Below are 17,932 nucleotides of genomic sequence, written 5' to 3'. Positions count from 1 at the left end.
GAAATAACGCAGTCCGGTCCAAAACCATCAATACAATTGAACCTCCGTGCGGGTGTCGAGAGAACTATTCACTCAGGGTCGTACTCCTAGAACAGGCCCCAGCCTCGTTTCCTTCTGTCACCCGTATCGTCGCCTGCACGCTCGCGATCCAGTCGAGAGATGGGTTCTCTGCTACCTCTGCCTGCTCTCTTCTCCCTGGCTTCCAGTGCCTTGAGAGCTTCCATCTCCTTGAGTACGTGTTCGAGGAGTTCTTTTCTGTGTACAACATCCAGATGGCGACGGATTTTGGGGTCTTCACGAGCAAACTGATCGAGTTGTTGTTGGGTTAATGAGCGGAACTTCGAGTCGAGTGCGCGAGGGAACTGTTTTTGTCAGTCGTTGGTCGGCATATGTGATAAATTGATCTCACCTGGTAGTAGAACTTGCTCAGCAGTTCAGCATCGATGAAGAGATCAGCAGTAGTGGTGAGCTTATCTGCCACTGCGTCGAGGAAAATCTCAGGGCAGATGTATTTGTTGTTCTTGTTGGCGCAAGCCTTACTTTTGACCGCGAGCAGGCGCATGCGCAGAATGTCAGCACGGTCGCGGAGGAAAACTGCCTCTCTACCTTTCGAAAGCAGAGCGGCTGAGAAGCCTCCAGCGCCTCCACTGCTGTTGCCTTCGAGGTTGATGTCCCCCTTTCTGACCTTGTCAATGAAGGTTACAACATCCTTGAAGCGCTTTTTGCCACCCATTTCTGCTTCGACAATCTTGACCGCATCTTCACAATCCCGGAGTTCGTCTTTGAGGACTCTCTGGACGTTCTCGCGGCCACGCATCCATTCCGAGTCTTCGAGATCGATGCGATGTTTGTAGGGCTTAACACAAATCTCAAGCTCATCGCTGGTATCGTAAGCTAGATCGTGTAGGATACCCTGAGCAGCTTGTGTAATTGCTGTCTGCGCGAAGGGATGAGCGTTGAAGGTGGAAGATGAGATGAGTCGCTCAACATGTGCTTGCAGGCACTCAGCAGCAACAGTCGTGGCAAGACGTCCAATGCCAAGTTTGGTAAGAGAAGCAGAACTGGCATCCAGTTTGAGGCGCCAGAGCTGATCTTTAGGATCCGCCTTGGGTAGAGCAGAGAGAATCTCGACAAAGCCTTCACCTTCTTGCGCCGAGAGATCCTCGAGAGGTCTGTTCCAATAGCGCGAGGCGAGCAGGTTAAGAACTTGCTGATCAAGCTCGTGCTTTAAGATATCGCGCAGTTGGTGGCGACCAAAGGAATCAGAGAAGCCCTTGAAAGAGTGCTTGAATGCGTCGAGACTCTCGGCCAAATATGACTCGGCTGATAGCGGGCGCTCGTTGTATTGCACTTTGAACTCATAGGTGGCTTCAGTCAACTCGTGATGGATGGCTTCAGCAGTAGTAGCAAGCGATGCCGACATTGTTGATTCCAGGACATGCATAAGCTTCTTGCGGAGGTTGGTGGTTCCCACAGTGACTTCGCTGGCGGGCCCAAAGCTTTCGGGATGGTTTGAGAAATAAGCTTTCTCGTTGCGGGTAATGGCAGATGTGATATTCGCATTGCCGCGAGAGAAGAGGGAGTTGGAGGACTGAGGCACGCGACATACAACACCGACATAGCCGAGTCTCAGAGGGTAGTTCTTATCAGTCAGCATTTGATGGCCCCTCTGAGCGTCTACCAGATCCATCTTGGTGATGACACCGATAGTGCGTTCGCCACGAGGGTCGACACGACGACTGGCACGAAGAGCGGTGGAGTTGGCCAGATCGACATCGGCAGCAGAGATAGCAAGAATGACATTCGGGGCCTGGATGTACTTGTCGCAAAGGGCAGCAATCTTCTCCTTAAGTTGAGTAGGCTGGTCAAAACCAGTGACCTGAATGTAGCCGGGCAAGTCAATCAGAGACAAGTCGGGGACGTTGGGCGAGTAGATGCGCAACTGGATCGGGTCATCGGATACACATTCAGTCTCAGGCACGGCCAGGTTGAGGTCGGTCAGAGTTCTCTGGATCTGAGCAAAGTCGGTTACCTTGCCCAAGCCAAGAGCAGGAAACTCGCCGTACTCGGCGTGTGCTCCAGGGGTGTTGACCAGTGTGAGCTCGATTGGGCGACGAGTGACCATGTTGGAGCCCTTGGGCAGGAACTCATGGCCGACAATGGCTTCCAGAACTGAGCTCTTTCCCGATGATTGCGAGCCGACCACGACGATTGAAGGTAGTGTGAGCGTCTCGGACTGGCCAACAGTCTGAAGCAAACTTCTGATCTCGATCATTTTGCGTGTAAGAAGCATCATCTGGTCGTCGCGAGCAGCGGCTTCCTCGGATCTGTCATCCTCGTCATCGTCGTTCAAGGCAAAAGCAGCGGCTGTCGCTGTGCCCGCAGCAGCAGCTCCTACACGAGCCTCCTTGGGACTCGGACCGTTTCCTCCAGGACCAGGATCACCTCCGGGGCCAGACGACTCTTGTTGTGGGAACAGCTCTTGCAAGTCCTTCTTGGTTTTCTCCCAACCAGCCTTTGTTTGAGCGAAAATGCCGCCTGCGCCTTCAAAGATGGAACGAGCTCCGGTTGTGGTCGCGTCTGAGGCTCTGCTGAAGAGATCTATCGCGTAGTTGCCCGCCTCTATGCATATGTTAGCGTCTTGAACAAGTGCATGAGGGCGGTGACTGACGAGCTGCTTGATATTGAATGTATGCAAGACTGCCTACAGCGGTGGCACCCAGAAGTGCAGGCAGTCGGACAAGCTTAAATGCGAGTTTCGGTATAGCGCGGGCGAACGAGGCATGTCGTACTACGGCGATGTTGCTTCCAGATGATATGGGACGACTCCGTGGGATGCTGTTGCGTGTGATTAAACCTCCTGCGCGTTGTTGGGCGGTATGGTATGGCGACCTCAGGGCCAGGGGGGAGCTATGTCGAGCAAGCGTCGCATAACGCGACGAAAGCAGCCTCCCACTCATAGTCACTGCATCAACCTGATAAATTCTGGTCGGTATAAGGCTGCAGCGATTTGGTCAGCGATGCTCGTTCGTTGCCCTCCACCCTCGGTGACGTTGTTTCAGAGCCCCTCACCGCCTTGGAATATCAGCCACAGACTCCACACCAGCCACACCTCCTGTCTCAGAACGAATAATGCATTTCATCATTTGCTTTTTTCCGTGTTGCCGTTCCTTCCACTCGGCACTCGATCCGTCACGTATCATGACCCTGCGTCAGGACAATCGTTGTCACTTTGAACATCGGTCCCAAATGAAGCCTCCTGCCCTTGTGTGATAACATTGCTTTATTATGACTGGCGCCGCAAGTGCCCAGAATCGACGCCCTCCGCGCCTGAACCACAAGAAGTCACGCGCTGGCTGTCAAAGATGCAAGGCCCGCCGAGTTAAGGTCAGTCCCGATCCGTTCCCTACCGTAAATCCTTCATCATCCCTTGCTTGTCCTCTGTCTGTCGTCTGTATGCCCTCTGCCTATCTGCTGTATGCCCTCTGCCTCTCTGCTGTCCTGCTTCTATCTGCCCTGGAGTAGCAGTCGCTATGTCCCAATCCCGTGATGAACATCCCTAACACGACCCACAGTGCGATGAGGCCAAACCTGCATGTGGAGGGTGCAATCGCCATCACGTACCCTGTGTCTATCTGCACGATGAAGTTTCCAGGACTGCAGGCTCAGAGACTTCCTTGTCGCCGAACACTATGCTGCCGCCCAATCAGGCCCAGCCAAAACTCGCCCTCGACCAAGTCCTGACTCCCCCAACCATCAACGACCCTGTTACATCTGATGATATCTTGGATCTACCCGAATCACGCCAACGCCGTCTACTGGAACTGCGTCTGTGGCATAATTACGTGACCATTGTAGCTACCCCCTTTCACTCTCCCGCCCCCAAGTCCGTCTTGGTTGAGATCTGGAACAATCACATGCCTTACATCGCCATGCGACATGACAACCTACTCTACACCATATATGCTTTTTCCGCCACCAATATGTTGCGGAATACTCCAGACGACGCCGAACTGCTCACTGCTCAGAGGGTCTATCTTAGTCTAGCCCTTCGTGAGCAGCGTAAGGCAATCATTCAATTTCACATCCACGCCGAAGAAGCTGATTCTCTCTGCTTTACATCAATTATGATGACCATGAACGCATTCGGTTGCCTACAGGAACGCAATCGAAACCCTTACAAGCCACCCACCGATATGTTGCGCCTGGGTATAGGCGCCTGTGCGATATACGACGAGGCTCTGAAGAGTGCCCGCAAATTCCCTTCTTCCAAGATTGCTACTTTCATCGAGAATCAGCCCTTCTTCAAAGCTATACCCAGGATGTTCGATGAAGAGCATCGGGAACCCTTCATTGGCATTCTGGGGCCGAAGAACGCTCAAGGCGTCTATGAAGACTCCGAACTCTGGGATCCCGATGTCAAAGAAGCTTACGAGTGTACCTTGAGCTACATCGGCACGATGTACACAGCTGTCTTGGACGGTGAAACGTTACATCAGATTTGTACACGAATCGCTGCTTTTGCGTTGTATGTGCCCAAAAAGTTTGTGGACATGGTTGAGGAGTTGCGTCCAAGAGCTCTGGTCATTCTGGCTCATTTCTTCTCGCTCGCTACTAAGGGTAGCGCGCATTGGTGGGTTGGACAAACCCCCATGAGAGAAGTTCAAGGCTTGAGGAGAATCGTACCTCAGGAATGGCAGCGACATTTACGATGGCCACTGGTTATGTCTGGACTGGAGCCCGTCTGAGTCTGGAACCAGTCTCTCGACTCGGCCTCGACCACGCCTGATTTACAGCATGGAACCCTGACAGGCAGTCTTTTTCAAGTCAACAGGATACCAGCTCCCTGCCTCCACGAATGAGCCACGGCCATTTCATGCCTAGACTCAAAGCACACTCCCACCTGAAACCGTGGCCCGATGAAACACCTTGGAGTGTCTTTCCTCTCACTTCTTCTAGGCGTTTGGTCATGTCGCGGGCGGCTGTAGACATGCGCAAAGACTCCATGAATAAGGCGGCTTCTATTGAATTCTGCCATCTCATCAGGCTTCTCCTGGATCCGTCACTGGCCGGAAAGCAACAGTGCACTCGATTCGGCCGTGTCTCGACTGACGTTGCCGTCATGAAATATCCCAAGCGATAGATCATGGTTTATGAGGATTTATGTACTGCTCGTACATTGGTTGTGTCCTGCTACAACTGTTTGACAATGACAAACTCTACGTTGTCACCTGTCTCGATGTAGAGCCTCCATGGCTGACTGACATGTATACGACATTCTCCGACAGAGATCAAGCGAAGATCGTGCTTAAAGGCATACCACTCTCATACAAGTCCACTGACATATACAACATGACTACATACTGATTGGTCTCGAGACAATCGCTTTGTTCGTCACTTAGGAATTCCTCAGATAATGTCTAATCAAACAAGAAGTCTTAAATTTAAAGATCTGACGTGACGTGCGAAGCATAAGTTTTGTGTGAGTTGTAAGGTTGCGTTGGATAAAGTTTCAACTTTCACATTCTCTGACTGCCTACCTTTGTTTCCAATTAGGACTTGATAGAGTAACAACAGTTCTCTCGAGATGTCCCATACGCAGAACAGGAACGTGATTGTCGAGAACAGAGCATCCATGATCATACACAGGGTCATCCAGCAGACATGTTTTGTGGAGAGCTCTCGGATAGAGCTTTTGCCGAAAAGTCCGATTAACGCCGGAAGTCAATTGATTGCCCTTCAATGACAGGGTTGAAAGGAAGCCTCGTCGCCTTAACATGACCTCAATGAAGTGGCACTTATGGCTTGAAAGAGGTGATAGCAGCTTCTCCGAGATAAACTCCTATCGTAGATTTTAAAGAACTGCCGATAGATCATCAAGTAGGAGCGGCACACATAGCATGGAGTACATTATGACGTGGCAGGGTCTCATGGATTTGTAAGTCAATGGTGGAGCTTACATGTCGCCATTGCTTGCCTCAAAAACATTCCATATGTTTTCTTCAATCTTTCGAGCTCAGTATAGATCTCTTGCAAGAAACAGTTGCAAGTCCCTTCAATTCAGACCTTTCACATCAACCATCAAACTCAACATGAAGGAAGCAATTATCCGCGCCGGCCCTAAGGTCGAGATCGTCGACTCGCCTGTTCCCAAGGCCGAGAAGGGTCAGGTTGTCATCAAGGTCGTCTACTCTGGTAGCAACCCCAAGGACTGGTATGTTTGGGGTCTATTGGCCGAGAAAATACACTTCTGATGCTCTTACAGGAAGTACCCTGATATGACAAAGAAGGGCGAGCTCAATCAAGGCGACGACATTGCTGGCACTGTTCACGAGGTCGGTGCAGGAGTCTCGGAGTTCAAGAAGGGCGATCGTGTCATTGCCTTCCATCAGATGCTGGCACCTGGTGGCTCCTACGCCGAGTACGCTGTTGCTTGGGCCCACACCACTGCCTACCTCCCCGAGCACGTCTCTTTCCAGGAGGGTGCTGCTCTGCCTCTTGCTTCTCTGACTTCTGCCCTGGGTCTCTACGAGCGTCTGAGACTGCCTCAGCCCTGGACCGCTCGCAAGGACGATGAGAAGCCCATTCCTCTGGTCATCTACGGAGCTTCGTCCTCCATCGGTTACTACGCTACCCAACTTGCAGTCCGCTCAAATATTCACCCTATCATCGGTGTCGCTGGTCGCGCCAGATCACACGTCGAGAAGCTTCTCGACCCCAGCAAGGGCGATACCATCGTCGATTACCGCGACGGCGATGAGGCCGTGCAGAAGGGCATCAAGGAGGCACTCAAGGGTGCTGAGCTCCACCACTGCTTCGATGGTGTCTCGGAGAAGGGATCATACCAGAACGTGGCTGCAGTCATGTCAGAGGGTGGCCACATCACTTTGGTTCTTCCGGGCAAGGACTTCTCAGACTGCCCTCAGCACGTCAAGCAGTCCATCACTATGGTTGGAGACGTCCACGGAGACCACAAGGACTTTGGCTCTGTCTACTTCCGCTACATTGCCAAGGGTGTTGATGAGGGTTGGTTCAAGGCTCAGCCTCAGGAGGAGATCGCTGGCGGTCTCGAGGGTGTGCAGGAGGGTCTTTCCAACTTGAAGTCGGGCAAGGCTTCGGCCGTCAAGTATGTCTTCAAGATCGCTGACACTCCCGGTGCTGGCCAGTCGTAAAACGTAGCTTGAAACTTAATGATTGCGGATCTAGCAGTAAGCTAGTATGATTTTATGTCTTCGCATACTCCAAGGAGCACTACAACCTTCCTTTCTTTTTGCGTGCTTCATGCATGTCTTGATGTGTGCTTGTACCAGAACAAACGCTCACACAAAAAGGCTGGACATAAATCTGTTTGCGCCGGCAGATCGATAATATTTCTTCTTTTTTTCTTTTCTTTTTCTTCTCCTCGCAAGGTTCAGGGTCTAGATCTCGAGTGTCACAAAAATCTCCCAGAGGATTCGATCCTGCCATGAGAAATGTCAGCACCTGCCTCACTCCACGCATCGACAATCTTTGCTGTCCGCGAAACAGCGGAATCCGGACGAGGAGTCTACGCGACACAATTCATCCCTCAAGGCACACTTTTGTTCGAGACAGCCGAGATCGCAGCCAGTGTCATCTACCGCGAATACTGGAAGGAAGTTTGCGCAGAATGCTTCCTCTACAACAGAGGGCGGAACTGGCGCATCCGGGACGCAAAAGCTGGACTTGCATTCTGCAGTGAAGAGTGTCAAGCCACCTGGAGGAATGATGTCGTGAACGATGACGCAGCAGCAGTCGCGATTGAAGGGCTGGGAAAGACAGGACAGTCAAATTCGTCGGATCCAGATGAAGACCCAGAGCATCTTCTCCCGCGACCGACGACAGAAGAGATCGAGGAGGCATGGACAAAAGCAGAAGAGACAGCGACAAGAATCCGCGCCGCCCGCACGTCCGCCAAACCCTCAAAACCAGAGCGCCGCCTATTGACACAAATCCTCGCTATACCACCTTTACGCGGCGTGATAGCCTATCAACTCCCAGCTATCCTCACCATCGCAAACTCGCCATTGCTATGGTCTGATGTACTCATCCTCGAGTCGGAACCTATGCCATACATCTCGCCCGCAGACCTCAAGTTCCAAATCACCAGTTATCACCATCTCCTAGCCTGCGTACCCCTCTCCCTCCTGGAACACATCACCGCGACAAACCTGCGCACGCTTGCGGCAAAATCATCACATAACGTGTTCAACATATGGTCGCAGGATTTAGACGAGGATACAAGCGGTGGCAGCGAGTGTTTGGGCTATGGTCTCTGGACGGCAGCCAGTTATTGGAATCACAGCTGTGGACCGAATATACGGAAGAGACGTGAGGGTCGCATGTGGAAGTTCTGGGCCGAGAGAGATGTGCAGGTTGGTGAGGCATTGTGTATCAGTTATTTGGGTGGTGATGAGAAACATATGACAAGGAGCGAGAGGAGGGAGAAGTTAAAGGAGCATTGGAAGTTTGACTGTGCTTGTACGCGGTGCGAGCAAGAGGTCGTTTAGAGATGCAGATACGCCCGCGAGGTCTGTACAAATGACGGCATATCGTCCTCTGACACGCCGCTCTTGTTAGAGATACCCGCTGCTTTAAAGTCTGTCGGAGAGCACAAAAGCGAGCTCTTGGTCGGACTGCCGAGTCGTGACGGTGGAAACGCTTGGACCACGGCCGTCCTGTCCGGTCTCTCTCAACACCCCCAACGAGAATCCCTCCTCCTTTCATCGTCTTGATCGGAGTGCAACAAGGCATGAGCTAGCTCCAATCGCTTGTTGACCTTGCTTAATTCTTGCTTATGTCGATAATGCCGGCAGCGAGTCCTAGTCGTGGTCGAAACCAACCCCATCTATGCCCAACGGTCGCCAACTAAGAACGCCTTGTGCGCCTTGACCCAAATGCATACCACGAACAGGACGATAGGGAAAGACAATCCATCGCATATATCACAAGGCTTGAGCCACACACGCTTCTGGAACGCAAATTCGCTGCAGATATCTCACATGCGGACCAGCGGTTACCGGCTCCATCAGATAAACCGTTCAGTATCCAACGGCCGACAGCCCTTCCCACCGGCACTTCTGTCATTATGCCTACATATTTTCTGCCCTCTCGTACTCATTCCGCTGAGATAACGATATATTGACAAGCGAGACATGTCTTCAGGTCGAGGCCTTGATCATAGCCTAGAATAACGCTTGGCCCCAATATTGTAGACTGCCTTGTCAGCCTTATGGTCCAACGACGGTATTGTTTCCATACATGTCTACCATGTGGCTTTCTTCCTCGCAGAACAATATATAGTAAAGGCTTTGCATGTTCTGGTAGGCTTTGTTCTTCGTCATCTGCGTCACTCTTTCATAACATACACCTTCTTTAATAACACTTCTCATCATGAAGAAGGCTGCTACCAATCTTTTGGCTGTTGCTACTACAGCATATGCTTACACTGGCTCTCCTGCTGGTTCGAGGAGTGGATGTTACTGGAGCACCGATGCTGGACAGTTCAACACTCGCTTTGGTCATGACTTCAGCCTCGATCTCTATGGAACGGTTCAGGACCTGATCCCTGATACCTACACCGTCAATGCCGGTGTGAATCCTCTTGCTCGTCGCTTTGACATTGTCAACATCGGTCTCGATGCAAGTGATCAATCTTTGACCCTCACTGTCCCTGGCGGACAAACCAATGGTAGTCCAATCCCCGCCCAGCTGTCATCACTCTTCTCTGACAAATCAATCAGGTCCCATTTCAACTGCTCAGCTCGCAACCAACTACAACGACATTCTTTACGCTTCCGTCCGCACTGTAGCCAAAATTTCCAACGTTGCAGGCACCACCAATGCCTTCATCTTTTACTCCAACGACACCCAAGAGATCGATTTTGCATTCCTGACCTCGGATATCTCCAAGGCTTGGCTCACCAACGAGCAAAACTCGAATACTTCTCCTTACTCAACCTACAATGTAGCTGCGCCCGCTGATGCCAACACTGCTTGGCACGAGTACAGACTCGATTGGCTGCCTGGAGTTTCCAAGTTCTTCATTGACGGAGTCTTGGTGCAAACGATTACTGACAACGTTCCCACTGCACCCGGATCCTGGATCTGGAACAACTGGAGTAAGATCTATATCTTTATTACCTTTTGCGCGAAGCAACATACTAATCCTGCTCTCAGGCAATGGCAATTCTTGGGCTCAGGGACCTCCTACCGCTGACAGCGTGTTGAAGATTCGCAGCATTGATGCTTACTTCAACCGTACCAGTGTCGCTGACAGCATTAACTCGAACGTTATCACCTGTCCTGCTGTTGTTCTTCCTTCGTCGTCGTTGAGTATTGCTCCTCTTCCGACATCGATTGTGTCAGGCCTCGCAAGCTTGGTTCCCTCTTCTTCGTCGAGCGTCGCTCCTTCCTCGAGCTCAGTCTCCTCATCCTCGTCATCGAGCTCGGTCTCGTCCTCTTCAGTCTCCTCTGTCGCTTCGAGCACTTCGTCCATCTCCTCATCAACCTCGGTTGTTTCTTCATCTTCGTCGTCCTCGACTGCTCCATCGTCGACCAAGTCGTCCTCATCTTCTTCCGTTTCTTCGTCTTCTTCTTCGTCTTCTTCGGTTGCACCGACTACTTCGTCCTCGTCGACTTCTACTGTTGCCCCTGTCCAGACCGCTCCCGCAACGGTCTCATTCACCACAATTACCACTGCCTGGACTGGTACATTTACCACAACCACAACCGCAGTGTCCGGTCTTGCTGCTACCGTGTACGTGCAGACTCCCGCCAAGAAAGGACAAGTCATCAGCACATCCTCGACTGCAAAGGCTTCCTACACCACTGTCACCACACATTCAGGCACTGCATCTACCGTCGGCTACATTACCGCCACACCCAAGGTTGTAGGTGCAACCACCACCGTCACAATCGTTTACCCCACTCCCGTTACCTCTTGCGGCAACTCTGGCATCAACTTTGCCGCCTACAAGAACAAATTCTCAGGTGGCCAAGCAACCTACGGCTACCCATCCTTCGTCCCCGAAAGCTACAAGAAGGTTACCCCATGGTTTGCCGACGACACCACTTACATTGCCGAGTCCAACGATCAATACGGTACCTACATCAATGTATACGGCTACTACCCAGTTGATGGCAGCAATCTTGTTTTGGACCACACTTTCTACCTCTTTGCGTCTCAGACTGGCTACTACTCGCTCAACATCCCTTACACTGACGACATTCAATTCGTGTGGATTGGCAGTGATGCAGTGACTGGCTGGTCCAGGGCAAACGCCGACATTACGCAATTCTGGAGTTCGCAGATCGCGACGCAAACCCCTCAGACTTTGGCTTACTATCTTACTGTTGGCAGTTATCTTCCCAGTAAGTCTTACCTACTTTTCTTGATTGACACAGTTGCTAATGGAATGATGCAGTTCGTACTATGTGGGCCAATGGAGGCGGTCAAGGAGATATGCGCTTCAACATCTATGCTCCTGATGGCAGCTCTGTGCTTTCGAGTAATGCGGGTCAGAACTCGGGGGTCAGCAGTGTGGATATTGTCAAGTATCCTTGCAACAGCGTCAATGGAGCTCAGTACCCTGCTTGGGGTAAGGAGACTTGAGCGTTGGTATTGGGGTCGGATTGAGAAGAGGCTTTGAATAAGGATATATAAATGTTAATGTATATGTGTAGTTTCTGAATCTTTGGGTGATAGGTTTACTGCTGTCTCCAGCACGTGAAGATGAGCCATTTCGACATGGCGGACTTTGTGTTTCATAAGATTGGTCAGCCTTCTTCTGCAAAGATGCGTAGATTTGGTTTCAGTGGGTTCGTGGATACGATGGAGAGTGTGTTTGAGATGTATCAGGATTTGGCCAAGATGGGCGTGATTCCCGCGCCCAAGGTTGACGCTGTGAGACCGATGATCTAGTGTAGAGAGATGCAAAAGTTTCGATATTCAGATAGTATGAACCTCATTACACACGCCCGCTCATTGGCTCTTGCTCAAGAATGCGGCAATGTCTTGTTGTTGACGGTGCACGATGTTCATTGCCTCATCAGTGTCATACAGATCGTACCAACCAGGTGCCTCGTGAGGCGGATCTCCAGCCCAGACCTCGCCAAATGCATTCGCATGCTGTGTCTCTGGACGGTACAATCCTCCGTAAGCCCAGGGACAGGTACCGACATAAGAGCCATTGTCCGACATGAAGTCATTCATAGCGGCTCCAATAATCGTCTGTAATCGAGTTAGCAATCGAGTACTATCGTCAGTATGCAGAAGTCGAACTTACGGTAAAGTAGTTATCCTTGTTACTAGTACCAGCCGAGCTCAAATAAGGATACTCTTTTCCAAAATTTTCCCAGTTGTTTCTGGCCATTCCAAATTCTTCCAGGAAAACTGGTTTACCAATTTCCCTGCTCCACTCGCTGGAGTTTGCCACGAATGCTGTAGCAAAACTTTTCGCTGCGTCAAGGTTTGCAAAAGATGAGTTCAGCATGTCGTAGACACCCCAGTTCTGTACCCAGCAATGAGTGGTGCCATAGTCGACGGTAGAAAAGTTGTGAACGGCTTGGTAGTACCATTTTCCTTGTTTGCCCTCGAAGCCTACGTTGATGAGTTGATTGGGGGCGAGGGACTTGATGTAAGTGCTGCTGTTCTTGACCCATGGGATGATGGGGTCTTCGGGCGCAGCAGGGAGTTCGAGAGAGTAAGGGCCGAGATACTCTGTGGGTACGACAGCGGGTTGGGGTTCGTTGGCTAGTTGCCAGGTCATTACTGTAGCGTCTTCCTTGTAGACACGACCATTGACTGTGTTGACTCGATTCAAGACTTTGTCGATGTGAGCGTGGTACCATTCCTGGCACTTTGGCATGGTATAGAACTGATTCGCATAGGCTGTGAAGTTGCTGTAGGGAGCTGCATCTACACCCTCGACTGTGTAATTGCCCCATCCGGTACCGGGTTCCGAACGTTGAGGTGCCGCTGTCAGATTCCAGGACGAAGGGTAGGGGATTTGACTGTCGTTTGTTGCCCAGCTGACGTATTGTCCGAAGCCACCGCTCCATTGCCATTCGTTCGCGAGAGTCATGGTGGCCCTCATACCTCGCTTGCTCATCTCGGCTAAGCAGCGGTCCAAGCCAACGAAGATGGCTTCGTTGTATGCGCCGGGAGCTTCCATCAGTGCGGGATACATCCTGAAGGGCTGATGTGTTGGTGCGCCCTCCGAAGATGCCATGATGCGAAGGTGGTTGACGCCATGAGCCTGCATTTGGTCTAGCTCTGTGATGAAGCGAGAGTGATTGCCTCCGACATGGTCATCAGCGGCTAGATTCATACAGGACCAGTAGTTCAGTCCTGTGAGGTAGACTGTGCCTTGGCGGTCTTTGAGCTTGAAGCCATCGATCGAGACGAAATCGTCGGCAGCGATTCCGGTACCATTTTGAATAGAGCGAAATTCATGAGGTCTGGCAGAGATGAGTGTAGGGATAGCAGCTGCTGTCAATACAGAAAGCCAGCCTGAAACAACCATGATGAATGTTTCGCTGCTCTTGCTTTTGGTATGTGAGGAAGCAGAAGACAAGTCACAACAGCAGCAGCTTCTTTATACTCTACCATGTTAGGGCTTTCTTGCAGCATTACTCGGCGGACGATCCTCATGATGGCATGAGGTTGCATTTCTGCAGAAGCATGATTTTTACGGCATGCATCGTGTGGAGTAGTCGTACAAGAGGCATGAGCCCCTCACCGCACCCTGCTGGCAAGATCGCAGTGGTTTGGAGGTCGTGTCTGCCGAACCCCGCCGTGGTAATCGGCGGATATATGACGAGATGGAGCGGAAGAATTGTGGGGGGGCTCACATCTTCTCCAAACTGAACCCGGAGGACGAGGCTCCGATTCTTTGAGCTATCGAAGAACAAAAGTTATTATTCGTACTTGAGTGTCGAGTGATGCAGCTGATCTCGAGATACACGGCCGTCTTTCTCTACCTGCCACAGATTCCTGTGAGGTAAGCCAAGACCTTCGTGCTGGCTACGACTGTTCGCCTCTGGACGTTGAGATGGCATAGATGAGCCCTCGGGACCTCGGGATTGTTAACCACTCACATGGTCTCCGGCTCCTTCAACTTCAAGAAGATGAGGGCATCTGCCAACGTGCGGTCTCATCAGTTTGGTCCACAATCAAATCTCAATCGGGGTGAATTATTAGCCTCAATTCTCAAACCGCTTGGCAAACTCCGATCTTGAAGAGTCCTTATAACAACACCGTGACTCTGATGATATACGCCACTCTCCTGACCTATACCTCTATTCGAATGCAGAGTCAAATCTGCTGAAGATGATGCGGAGTCTACGCCGTTCATGTCCTTGTCCTCGTGGCTGGGCACCTGGGAAGGTAAGGTGAGACAAATTTCTAGATCCGCGGCCAACGTTCCTTCCCAACGGTAACAATGGATTCGACCAGAACGGGTGTTGGACACTTCGGAGCACTTTCCTATAGCTCTCTCCAGACAACTGATCGCACTCATCCTCGTCGCCACGGGCGACTCAGAGATTCTTGCCAGCTCTGCATCCGACTCCAAGATGCGTCAAGCGGTCAACTGGTGGCTGTTTGGCGTGATCTTGGTCTGCTTGGTCGCGACACTGCCCACAGTCGTATTGAGAATCGTCGGACGACAGAGAAGGAACTCCCTGAAGCTGGACGATTGGACCATGATCTTGACTGAGGTGAGCCCGAGACAACCATACTACTGAACACAACACTGATGATTCCCAGCTTCTGTTCATTCCGTGTGCTGTCTGCGCTCTGGTGTCCATCTCGAAAGGCCTTGGTGTCCGAGATGATCAACTCCTGCCGGCACAGATAATCGCAGCTTCAATGGTCAGTCTCTACAACTATTCACCGGGAGCAGCAGCTGAAAAGAAACAATGCGTAGTACTTCAGCATATTCGATCTTCTCTATTGCATCACGCTGGGCCCGCTGAGATGTAGCCTCTGTTTGACCCTCCTCAGATTCGCGACCAGCAAGCGTTTGCGACAGGCCATCTACATGATGGTCATACTACACATCATCACAACTATCGCATGCTTTGCAGGTCTGATGGCGCTGTGCAGGCCGTATCATACCAACTGGCGGCACTTCTACGATTTTCCAGAGTTTCCGAGGGAGGGATCTTGCTTCAGCGGCACCGTAATCGAGGTTCTTGTCTACATGCTGACAGCAATCACTTCCATTTCTGACCTGGTTTGCGTCATCATCCCGGCCATCATCTTCTGGAATTCAACACTGAACCGTCAAAAAAAGATAATGGCGTGGATGCTACTCAGTTTGGGTTTGCTGGCCTCCATCGCTACGCTTGTACGCTTGCCATTCGTACCATACTTTCCTGCCAGGAAGGATCGTGTTTGGGGTCTAGGAATGGCTACTCTGTGTTGTTGCGTGGAGATTGCGCTGGGCATCTTCGCCGGGTGCGCGCCGGCGGTCAAGCCTTTCCTCATCGCGACAACCCACTGGACCAAATCAGTGTTCAGTGTCCGCAGAAATTCGTCGGCACCTTCTGGGTCATTGCCTTCTGCAAGTTCGGCCAGGCGTCGCAATCTGAGAGGACTGACAGATTTCTCATACAATACTTACGATCTGAAGACAATTCACTCACCAAGAGGCGACGTGGTTGAGGTCGCCCCAGTCCAAGGGCTGAACTCGTGGAATTTGGAACCCACTCCAACAAATACCATTGAGTGAAGTCGACACATTGCAGATGACTTGATTGTATTCCGATCTCTTCTTCCCGGACCGACACTCCGCCAGATTGCGGGGCATTTTACCCCGCCATCACATGCTGGATAAACATCTGGCGGCTAAAATGGTATTGGGTTGTGGTCCCAAGAAACGTTAGCTAGATACAGGCAATTATGCTGCTTCCATATGGCATATATGATCTGTCGACGCCTTCCATCTCAGCTCCTGCTGCTTTTACGAGTCCACCTACTTTTATACTATCAAAATGGCTCCTCACGCAGATACCAACAACAGTTCAACACAACAGTCGAACACGACTGGGTTCACCAACCCACCGTGCTCTATGCTACATGTTGAGGGTGCTGAGATCGTCGACGCCTCAGGTTCAAAAGTTATCCTGAAGGGAGCAGGCCTTGGTGGCCATCTGAACTTCGAGAACTTCATTACTGGTTACCCTGGACATGAACACGAACACAGAGCTGCCATGGCCGAAGTCTTGGGCAAAGAGAAAGCCCAGTACTTCTTCGACCGTCTGATCCACTACTTCTTCACTGACGCAGATGCTGCGTACTTTCAGAGTCTTGTAAGCTTGATGCTAGAAGCTGTTGCTGCTGGTATGAGCGCTGACGTGAATGAAACAGGGTCTCAACTGCATCCGTATACCCTTCAACTACCGTCACTTCATCGACGATGACAACCCAAGCGTGATGAAAGATGCAGGATTCAAGTTGTTGGACAATATCGTAGACATTTGTGGCCGCCACAATCTATACGTTATCCTCGATCTCCATGCAGTTCCCGGCGGACAGAATCAAGACTGGCACTGTGATAGTGGGATCGGAAAAGCACTTTTCTGGGATTTCAAGGTCTTCCAGGACCAGATGATCGACCTCTGGGTACACATCGCTAAACATTACGTTGGCAATCCTGTCATCGCTGGCTACAACCCTCTCAACGAGCCGGCAGACCCTAAGCATACTCGTCTCGTCGCCTGGTACGACAGAATGGAGAAGGCCATCAGAGAAGTTGATCCCGATCACATTCTCTGGGTGGACGGCAACACGTATGCCATGGACTTCAGCGCTTTCACAAGGATTATGCCAAACACAGTCTACGCCTGCCACGACTACGCAAACCTTGGCTTCCCCATCCCAGGTCAAGATCCCTACTCTGGTACCGAGGAGCAAAACTCCAAGCTTCGCCGTCAATTCAACCGCAAAGCAGAATTCTCACGCGAGCACAATGTTCCACTGTGGAACGGCGAGTTTGGACCGGTTTACGCTGACCCTAGCGCTGATCCTAATGCCGAGAAGACAAACGTTAGCAGGTTCGGCGTGCTCAAAGAGCAGTTGAGCATCTACGCTGAATCACAAATCCACTGGACCATCTGGCTGTACAAGGATATCGGCTACCAAGGCATGGTCCATGTATCCCGCGAATCTCCCTACATGCAACTCATCGCCTCTTTCGTCGCCAAGAAGCAAAAGCTCGGCCTGGACTTCTGGGGTGTAGTCGACAAGACTGGTGTTTCCTCAACCTACGACCCATTCCTTCGCGACATCAAGAAGATGGTCCCTGAGCATTTGCACGACATCAAGTACCCTCATCACTGGAACATCGAGAGACAATTTGAACGTATTGTCAGGGAGTGTTTGTTGTCTGATTACCTGAGCTTGGAATTCGCGGAACTATTCAAGGGGAAGAGTGAGCAGGAGCTTGATGAACTTGCTGCGAGTTTCAAGTTTGAGAATTGCGTTACTAGAGATCAGTTGACCCAGATCTTGCAGGCGGATGCGGAGAAATCTAGAGTACAGCAGTAGAGTAGTCCGTCCGTAGCTCAGGATTCAACTTCCTTGTTCACTTCGGCCAATAACCTTAATGAGATCAACACTCCATCCATTCCACTCAACCACTCTTGGTGTAATGGTCATCCTCCACCAGAAGGCAGTTGGCCGCAACATGTTTCCCACCTGCTCCTCTAACGCTTGTACCGAGGAATTTGATCTTGCAAACGAACCACTAGCATGCGCAGACACCTTACTCAGACCAGGATTTCAGCTCTGAGGCTGCTCCAAAAAAACCGATACATGATTTTGCGCCTGGTCGCCTCGAGACGGCATGGGAACCTCATACTCAGCACGCAGGAGAAGGTCGAAACGGTCGTCGGGGAGGAATGGAGT

The 17,932-nt window shown here is 51.2% G+C and overlaps 9 protein-coding genes across 9 annotated transcripts; 7 read left to right on the top strand and 2 right to left on the bottom strand.

Moving 5' to 3' along the window:
• Nucleotides 1–86: 86 nt before the first annotated feature.
• M436DRAFT_69256 (uncharacterized protein) lies at nt 87–2,960 on the bottom strand (the record flags this gene model as incomplete). Its single annotated transcript, XM_013576829.1, has 3 exons — nt 87–362; nt 410–2,622; nt 2,672–2,960. The coding sequence occupies 3 exons, from the start codon at nt 2,958–2,960 to the stop codon at nt 87–89; spliced, it is 2,778 nt and encodes a 925-aa protein (XP_013432283.1).
• Nucleotides 2,961–3,288: 328 nt separating this feature from the next.
• On the top strand, nt 3,289–4,748 carry M436DRAFT_35444 (c6 zinc finger domain-containing protein; the record flags this gene model as incomplete). The annotated part of the gene is made up of 3 exons (XM_013576221.1): nt 3,289–3,387; nt 3,576–3,629; nt 3,711–4,748. 3 exons carry the CDS (start codon nt 3,289–3,291, stop codon nt 4,746–4,748), a joined length of 1,191 nt encoding a protein of 396 aa, XP_013431675.1.
• Nucleotides 4,749–6,092: 1,344 nt separating this feature from the next.
• On the top strand, nt 6,093–7,172 carry M436DRAFT_77970 (GroES-like protein; the record flags this gene model as incomplete). The annotated part of the gene is made up of 2 exons (XM_013576995.1): nt 6,093–6,214; nt 6,266–7,172. 2 exons carry the CDS (start codon nt 6,093–6,095, stop codon nt 7,170–7,172), a joined length of 1,029 nt encoding a protein of 342 aa, XP_013432449.1.
• Nucleotides 7,173–7,472: 300 nt separating this feature from the next.
• On the top strand, nt 7,473–8,528 carry M436DRAFT_60062 (SET domain-containing protein; the record flags this gene model as incomplete). The annotated part of the gene is made up of 1 exon (XM_013576694.1): nt 7,473–8,528. One exon carries the CDS (start codon nt 7,473–7,475, stop codon nt 8,526–8,528), a length of 1,056 nt encoding a protein of 351 aa, XP_013432148.1.
• An 883-nt stretch (nt 8,529–9,411) lies between these two features.
• M436DRAFT_35284 (concanavalin A-like lectin/glucanase) lies at nt 9,412–10,289 on the top strand (the record flags this gene model as incomplete). Its single annotated transcript, XM_013576194.1, has 3 exons — nt 9,412–9,712; nt 9,762–10,139; nt 10,198–10,289. Coding segments are annotated over 3 exons (771 nt in total), but the record flags the coding sequence as incomplete, so codon positions are not given.
• A 261-nt stretch (nt 10,290–10,550) lies between these two features.
• M436DRAFT_35982 (uncharacterized protein) lies at nt 10,551–11,632 on the top strand (the record flags this gene model as incomplete). The annotated part of the gene is made up of 3 exons (XM_013576308.1): nt 10,551–10,775; nt 10,908–11,391; nt 11,445–11,632. Coding segments are annotated over 3 exons (897 nt in total), but the record flags the coding sequence as incomplete, so codon positions are not given.
• A 369-nt stretch (nt 11,633–12,001) lies between these two features.
• M436DRAFT_36176 (glycoside hydrolase) lies at nt 12,002–13,544 on the bottom strand (the record flags this gene model as incomplete). Its single annotated transcript, XM_013576345.1, has 2 exons — nt 12,002–12,250; nt 12,306–13,544. 2 exons carry the CDS (start codon nt 13,542–13,544, stop codon nt 12,002–12,004), a joined length of 1,488 nt encoding a protein of 495 aa, XP_013431799.1.
• A 1,075-nt stretch (nt 13,545–14,619) lies between these two features.
• Nucleotides 14,620–15,515, top strand: M436DRAFT_27341 (uncharacterized protein; the record flags this gene model as incomplete). The annotated part of the gene is made up of 3 exons (XM_013576074.1): nt 14,620–14,739; nt 14,789–14,893; nt 14,949–15,515. Coding segments are annotated over 3 exons (792 nt in total), but the record flags the coding sequence as incomplete, so codon positions are not given.
• Nucleotides 15,516–16,017: 502 nt separating this feature from the next.
• M436DRAFT_69250 (cellulase) lies at nt 16,018–17,572 on the top strand (the record flags this gene model as incomplete). Its single annotated transcript, XM_013576828.1, has 2 exons — nt 16,018–16,335; nt 16,394–17,572. The coding sequence occupies 2 exons, from the start codon at nt 16,018–16,020 to the stop codon at nt 17,570–17,572; spliced, it is 1,497 nt and encodes a 498-aa protein (XP_013432282.1).
• Nucleotides 17,573–17,932: the final 360 nt, after the last annotated feature.

This window comes from Aureobasidium namibiae (genome assembly GCF_000721765.1).
Source record: "Aureobasidium namibiae CBS 147.97 unplaced genomic scaffold scaffold_1, whole genome shotgun sequence".
Lineage (NCBI taxonomy): Eukaryota > Fungi > Ascomycota > Dothideomycetes > Dothideales > Saccotheciaceae > Aureobasidium > Aureobasidium namibiae.
The sequence above is the reverse complement of the archived record's forward strand: the minus strand, read 5'-3'. Positions and strand labels throughout refer to the sequence as shown.